Source organism: Priapulus caudatus, unplaced genomic scaffold (genome assembly GCF_000485595.1).
Source record: "Priapulus caudatus unplaced genomic scaffold, Priapulus_caudatus-5.0.1 Scaffold792, whole genome shotgun sequence".
Taxonomy (NCBI): Eukaryota; Metazoa; Priapulida; class Priapulimorpha; order Priapulimorphida; family Priapulidae; genus Priapulus; species Priapulus caudatus.
The window spans coordinates 138,840-147,075 of record NW_014577853.1 but is presented as its reverse complement, the minus strand read 5'-3'; the positions used below and the strand labels follow the sequence as shown (position 1 = coordinate 147,075).

Genomic DNA, 8,236 nt, shown 5'->3' with positions numbered 1-8,236 from the left:
AGGTGAAAGAGAGTATAGAAACATTAAGAATTTGGTAGTAAATAGATTTTGTATTTAGTTAGCATTATATTTTATAGAAACGCTTCAAGTGCCTGAGGCTGTGGCGCCACGCCGCGGAAATGTGTTTCTATACACGTAGGCTTATAAATTTCGCATTTCTTTTTACGAAACATCTCTTATTTATCTCGCCACTTGGTGAAATGACAGCGTATACGACATGCGTCTAAACAGAGGAATTGCTCCGACCTGTAATTGGAGGATAAAAATAGACCACGCCCACTCCCGCCGCATACGCTATGCTATGACCGGTAGGAACGTGTACTAACTATCATATGGAGCGAATGATTTGAGTTACATTTCTATAAATTCTAGCTATTATAGACATGATGACTTAGCTTTAATCTCTGTGAATTTTGAGTCTATTGAAGCGCAATTAGTCTAATTAATTAGCAAATATGCATGCGTGGCTATGACCGGTGAAACAAAACGTCACAAATTCTATTTTTATCCTTCAAAAATGGAAAAGTGGGCGGGGTCTATTTTTATCCTCCAATCACAGGTCAGAGCAATTCCTGTTTAGACCCATGTCGTATACGTAGTCACGCCATCCACGCACGCACGCATGCACACTTGCACCTCTGCGCGCACGCACGCACGCACTTGCACCTCCGCGCGCACGCACGCACTTGCACCTCCGCGCGCACGCACGCACGCACATTCACGCATGTCCGAACGCGTGTGTGTGTGAGTGTGTCTCTGTGTGTTTATATATGTTTACAAGTATAATATTTGCCATGTATTTATCGTATAGGAATCTCGCCTAAAGTTGTTCAGCCGAATTAGTCCGTACTCGCATAACTAGAGAACTCCGCAGCCTAGAGGAAAACTAAATATATAAAGTTGTTCAGCCGAATTAGTCCGTACTCGCATAACTAGAGAACTCCGCAGCCTAGAGGAAAACTAAATATATTTTCAGAATCAGCACGTCTGGGAGGTGGTTCTGGCTGAAACAAAAATTTAAAAAAGTTAAAAATTAATAAAAAATTCTATTCATCAATAGATGGCGGTGCATAGATGGCATGATGATTAAAACATCACGTACGTGTGAATCCATGGTGTATGCCCTTAACGGCGCAGTGGCATAATCACTAGCACATCCGTCTCCTACACTGGGATTCCAGCTCGGGAACTTATTTTCCCCTTTTTTAATTTTTTTCCCTTTACCTACCTCTTTAGTATGTCTTATTTTTAATTTCTTACTTTTTAATTTTAATTTTTCATTGTTAATGTCTTTTATCTTTTGATTTCTTATTGTTTTTTACTGTTTGGGATGGGATGGGATGGCATGCGATGGGATGGGATGGGATGGCATGGAATGGGATGGATGGATGCATGGATAGATAGATAATTAGATTTTTTGGGGTATTTTCCTTTCAACCAAGCAGTCACCAACTGAGTAACGCCACTGATTTCCCGGGGCAATGCCGGGTATCCCGCTAGTATATCATATAGCTCATACCTTTGTACAAACTTATCACTTACAAAAATGGCTTTTGACATGCCCCTCCCCCAGCGTTAAATACTTAGCTAATGTCTCTATATAGTTTCCAATTTCCTCACATGCTTGAGTAATGAATCCTAGAACTACCTCCCCTTCATGTAGGTATCATGATACCTGAACCACGGCAAGGCAGTATTGTCTCGCTCTCCACTCAATCTGTCGCTGCCCCTCCACTCCTTGCTGTTTCGTGCCGTCTCTCTCTCCCTCTCTCAGTGAGTCACTACACTCACACACTTCTTTCAGTTTTTCACCCGCTTCTCTCTCTCTCTCTGCTTCTGGTTTGATTGAAAATTCCCAATTCGATTCAAGATATTCAGACGTAATTCAATGCTGCTGTTACAGTATTCTTCCCGTTTTTACTGTTTTGTCATCAATATTTGCATTAATAAAATTCAATGTATACCTTCATGCACTTCATGTTCTATAACTCCGTCATTCACCTAGCTCGTACAGAAATACTATTTTAAATACTGATTTGTTATGCTAAACATTGGAAAATGATTGTTTCAAAAAAAAATCCCCAATTTATTTAATGACAATGGTCTCTATGTACTCTTGCTTCTTAATATAAGGCCTCCCACACACGGTAGGATTCGTGCCGAGCACGGAGCGCAAGTTTCGTGCTCAACACGAATCTCAGCGTGTGCGGGGGTGTGAGACTCCTGCTGAGCACGAAACTAAGTGGTGGCGTATTTTGATTGGTTCTCACTCAGTGGCAGCGCCTTTTTGGATTGGTTCCGTCATTTTGATCAGTCACACGACCTACAGTGGCACCCGCTCATAAAGGCCCCCCACACACGGTGAGGTTCCTGCTGAGCACGAAGCTCACACTCCGTGCTCAGCACGAATCTCACCGTGTGCGGGGGGCCTTTATTTATGTATGCAAAACTACAGAGAAGACGATACGGCCAGAGATAGGGAATAGCAGTTTGACCACGTGTGTACTGGTACATATGCTAGTTAGCTACACATGGCTCAGATTATTGATAGCTTAAAATATTTGGTTTAGTCATCGTTACAAATAACAACATTCTAGTAATATGATACCGATTATTATATTTACCAGCATATTACAAGGATATACAAATATTATTTTAACAATAGGCAAGTGAATAGCTATTACACTGATGCATCCACAAATTTTGGTCCAACATTGAGAGATGAAATGAGTTCTGGAAATCGGATTTAAATTCCAAATTTTTATTCAACAACATTTAAGAGCGATGTAAAAAACAACTGCAGGGTCGAATTATATGAGCTAATATGAAGACGATTCTTATTTCTCATAATTCAAATACCATAATAAATAATAAATGCTTTTGGCTCTTTGCAGGAGCTTTAACATGCATGAGCTGCATCTATTGTGTTCCACAATGAGCAAATGGAATCAAGGACGCTGTAGATAGCGTTCCCTATAGCATAGCGTTCCCTATATTAGCTATCCCTGCGTTATTATGCACGTAGCCGTGGGCTACGCAGAAAACTATCCAGATCCAGAATCAGATCATGATGAAAATTATTTGCTAACGTTCACATTTTAGGTAGCCATATTAGAGTACATAACCTAGACCATTTTCTGGCTCACAAAATATGGAGCTACGATAAAGTTTCAATTCATGAATTGATTCCCTGATGTCGTCCATTGCACGGTGAGCACCTTTCTTTGCCGACACTCGACTGTACACAGATGGATACCATCTGCATGAACATGACGAGGCATTAGTAAATAACTCAATGCAATTTAATTATTAGTTATACAATAATTCAGCAGATAGAAGGATAGTTAGTAGTTAGTTTTCAGCAGATAATTAGAACCCTATCAATCGGATATCATCAGAATAACAAATATCTGACATTGGTAGAATACATCAAACATTTCCTTGAGTGGAATTTCTAACTGACAAAGAAACAACAGTTAATAAGACATTTTGTTCATTTCAATAATAAATGTCCTGGTTACCTTACCTCCTACACAGTTCTTTGATCGAACTAACATCAATAATCCGATAATGTAAGTGGTGCATCAACTGTGGCATATATTTATCAAGGAATTTCTTGTCTACATGGATGGAGTTTCCACCTAGTGGGCATTTACCTGTCACATCAAGATAAAAATAAAGATATAAGGAAATAACAATATCAAATGAATTCCTGCTCTGTTCACTCTCTTATTTGGCTTCACTTAATCTAGACAACATATGATCAAAGTGATATCACTACTACTATCTACTACTAGCCAGTCAATGATACGAGTAATTTACCTTGTGGTACATGTTGACGGAGAAATGACAGCATGGAAACCTCTGCCATTTGCAGACTGATGTCACTCTTTATCACAGCCTCAGTCAATCCAGACTAAAAGGAAAGTCCAGCAATACTAATATACACAGTACATTACTGTCCATCAACATATCAATATTAAAATGCAAGTGGGCAGTGGGACGCTCAAAAAATAGGAAAATAGGAATTTCAGATGTGAAAAAATAGGAGGAAAATAGGAATTTTGGTGAGAAAATATACAGTAAAAACCCGCGTATAAGAACATAGATTTTTCCAAGTTAGCCTCAATATGTTCTTATATAAATGGTGCTTACTGAAAAATTAGGCTCAAAAGGTTCTTAAATAGGTTCTTAATTGTTTCTACTTTTAATATGTATAAGCTTATACTTGATTCAAATTGTGTTAAAATTTCCTTACACGGACTGCAATTTTTGCTAATTAATACCCATGATGGGCTACAGTGTAAGTTTTTCAGTGCTTACCATACTGTGTGATACAGTATGTATCCAAGGAAACAAACCAAGATGCAAAAAATGCGTGCCAAAAAGAGGTGCTGGCACATTCATCGGTATTGTTGAGCTCGTCTTTTTTATTTTACCTGTGTTTCTTTTTAAGTCTTCATCTGCATGGAAAATTAAGAACCTACTTTAAAATCTTAGCCTAAAACAGGTTCTTATGTAAAGGGGTCTAAATGGGAAATTTTTAGCCTAACAGGTTCTTAAAATCTATGTTCTTATACGCGGGTTTTTACTGTATGTTAAATATGAATATTTGTTGTGTTAGATGGTCTACCAACACCCCTACAGCCATCCCGATCCACCACAAATGGTTTTCTTAATATACATATTTGGAGTTACATCACATGCGAACAATATTTTGAGGTTTTAATGAGAAATGCATGTTAAAATTGATAAGCAGTTTATACATGCATAAGCACCCATACATGTAGACTACTCCAAAATAGTATGACGTACATGTATACATGGGTGGATCTGGCTTTTTGAAAAAAGGGGGGGGTCCAGTAAGAAATAAAAGGGACTTTTATAAAAAGGTGCCGAAAGCAGCTTATGCGACGTGTCTAAGCCACGTTGCCACTTAGGGGGGGGGGAGGGTTAGGGCGGGGACTCCCCTAAGAAAAATTAAAATGGGTGCATTCTGAGAGCATCTGAGCAGTAATTTTGATGTCTAGAATGCAAGATGGAATTCCAAATTTTTAAGCAGAAAATTATCTTTTATGTGGTTTCCCTTTTTTTGGGGAAAAAAAGGGGGGGTCCGGTCCCCCTGGACCCCCCCTGGATACACATACCACATCCAACTGAGAAACAACTTTACTGAATAAAAATCTGTATAGTAAAGAGTATATTACATTAATTTAAAGTAAGGGGTGGGGGTCTGGGGGTCGTCCCCCAGGAAATTTTTGAAAATTGGGTCACCTAAAATGTAAATTCCTGCATCTGAGAATGATACATACAATTCTGCATTCAGAAAAATGAAAAGCCCTCAAAAATAGGAAAAAATAGGAATTTGTCCAGAAAATAGCAGAAAATAGGAATTGCCCCGAAAATAGGAACTTGACGCCCTGTATCTAGAACAGGAAGGAAACTCCTTATGAAGCCCTTCATCATCATCTCAACCTGGCTATTGTGGCAGCTTATATGAGTTTAATACAGTGCATGACTTTTCTATGCTGCAAGACTAATATCAATACAAATTGGTCTTTTGACATATGACTGTTGGAGCTACACAATATAGCATGCATATATACCTGACCATGATGTTCCTTACACCAGTCATTCATTTCATTCATCACGGATTCTGGCTGATGTAAAATTAGGTTAGGACCCTGAAGCAGAAATTCAGAAAAACAAATGAATTATTGTATTATTGTAAACATTGAAATTGAAGTACTTTGCAGTTTTCCCAAGATTAATATTAGTCAGAATGTGCCTAAAGCTTACACCTTACTATATTAAGATGAAATATGCTTCATGTGAGTACTATGTCTATAAGTTTCTTCTCAGAAAACATGAAAAATGCCAAGTATATCATGTGTGCATATATATATATATATATAGAGAAGAGAGAGAGAGAGAGCATTTGTTACTTGAAACACAGACCTCTACTACAATATTGAGTTGGTCATCCGTAATGAGACAAGCTATTTCTAATATGTGGTCTATGTCAACATTCAATCCTGTCATCTGAAAGAAAAATATAAACATATTACCATCATTTTATTATTAAGCACTTCCCCTTAGTTACCGCAGTGTCTAAGCTCGGGTCCTAAATTTATCAAGGCGCCTTAAGCCTGGCGCACATTGCCGAACATTTTCCCGAACAAATGTTTTTGTCTGGCAATGTGGCGGTGTGAACAATTGCTGAGCGCACATTGCCGAACATTTTGCAGCGAACGAACCTCGTGCCGCCTCTAGTAGCTGTGTTGTAAAGAGTCGGCGTGATCGGCCGCGCGATGATTGGCGCAACGAAAAAATCAATGGAGCACGATAATCGTGCTGCTATTGGTTACTACTTTACAAATGTTCCTAGAATTGTTCGACATTCAGCGCACATTGACAAACATTCGACGAACAATGTTCGAGATATCAAACATTTCCGATCTTTAGAAACATTGTTCGGAACAAATGTTCGGCGACTTTTTTTGCCGAACATTTCATGGAACATTGCTACGATAATGTTTTTGAACAAAATGTTTGGCAATGTGCGCCGGGCTTTACCATAAATTGTTTTTGTGAATTACGCCAGCCCCTACTTTAGGCTGTCGATCCATGATTTCACTGGTCTTGCAGGAAGAGAAATTTTGAGTGTAAACTGGCAGTCGGCATATAGAACGAATATCACAATAGAAATACATAGAGACGTCTAATAACTAGTACATATAATTATAATTTCTATGGACATCATTTATATATAAGTGGCACCATCTACACGGGGGAAAATTTCTTACTTTTCTACGTTGGATCTGAAATGTTATATATAGCCACAGAGTAGCCAAACGAGAAGGTAACCCCTACTCTGTTGGGTTACATATAAATTCAAGAGCCCATTAACCCCATAAGGGGTTAATGGGCTCTTGATAAATTGTATCTATCTAAGCACACCCAATTTATATCAAGTATTTTCGAAAACTTTCAGCTTTGGATTGTCATCGTGGTGGCAACACCACAGAACGAATCATTTGTCCGTGACAATCTCAGCACAAATATGTAATCACGATATCACCAGAGTGGTGCGCGTGCTGCATTCGTGCTCAGATTGCGACAATGACCTCAGCTAGACGACAACTTCAAGTTTAACGTCTTCATTTTTTTCACCCCAATTTAGAATTCTCCTCCGTCCTCTTTGGTTATAATTGCAAATTGAAGCTGTTTCTACTGTGATCCGCAGTATTTCTATTTGATCAACTTTGTCTAACTCCGTTTTCGATACAACTCCTTGGACTTTGAAGACTAATCTATTATCTTTAGGAGGTTATAAGGTTACTACTTCTCGTGCAATCTTGGGCAATCATTGTCCTAACATCGTACCACAGCACATAGGGTCTATGTCCCCCAGGGTACTGCCGGAACGTACCCTGGGTACGGTCCGGTATACCGGAACGTACCCTGGTAACTATTTGATACGGTTAGGGTTAGGGTTAGCTCCAAGAAACGGTATTGTTAGGGTTAGAATCCGTCGCACAGCCTGGTCGGGCTAGGGTTAGGGTTAGGGTTAGGGAGTAGGCGTAGGCGACTCCCTAGACTCGTTAGTTGAGTAGGCGAGGTACGGTCCGGCATATTAGATAGTTACCAGGGTACGTTCCGGCAGTACCCTGGGGGACATAGACCCTCTCAGCCGTACCACAGACTAGAGAGAGATGTTTTCCCAGCGTTCGTATTACTAGTAGTAGTAGTAGAGTAGACACAGGCTCTCAGGCCTCACGTGTGAGCTTCCGTGGCCCAGTGGTAGGCATCATGCACTGTCCACTGAATGCTGCGAGTTCAAACCCCGGTCGGGGCAGTGAATTTTCTCAAGGTGTAAAAACCTGGCTCTCTACATCGGAGACTGTGAATCTCCCGTGGCTCGGATGACCACGTAAAATGGCGGTCCCGTCTCCAGAAATACTAACCAATGGGGACGTAAAAGAACCACTGAGGGCGCAAAAAGAACTCTGGCTGTGACCACCCTCAGTGCCATTTGGCTAAAAGGCTGACTACCTAAAACTGACTGCTGAATAAGAATAATAAGAAATAATAATAAGATTCAGAAGGAATATAAGAAGAATAAGAAGCCTAAGAAGTGTAATACTGCTTTGTGTATATAATATTGTGTACTCTCGTGTGCGTGATGTGTGTGATCGTGGCCCGTGACGTATAGTGTATATATACCAAGCGATTT

General features: G+C 39.7%; 1 protein-coding gene across 4 annotated transcripts in view; it reads right to left on the bottom strand.

Annotated features, from left to right (window-relative positions):
- Positions 1-2,591: 2,591 nt before the first annotated feature.
- Positions 2,592-8,236, bottom strand: part of LOC106813567 (oligoribonuclease, mitochondrial-like) — a 15,568-nt gene continuing 9,923 nt past the window's right edge. For 3 of the 4 annotated variants that reach the window (XM_014817737.1, XM_014817736.1, XM_014817738.1), the window contains 5 exons: positions 5,959-6,042; positions 5,607-5,684; positions 3,823-3,916; positions 3,527-3,656; positions 2,592-3,259 (listed from right to left, as the gene is read on the bottom strand). In XM_014817737.1, the coding sequence (XP_014673223.1) occupies positions 3,112-3,259; positions 3,527-3,656; positions 3,823-3,916; positions 5,607-5,684; positions 5,959-6,042 (534 nt within the window). In that variant the 3' untranslated portion in view covers positions 2,592-3,111. The remainder of the gene's footprint in view (positions 3,260-3,526; positions 3,657-3,822; positions 3,917-5,606; positions 5,685-5,958; positions 6,043-8,236) is intronic. The other variant, XM_014817739.1, reaches the window with a different exon arrangement.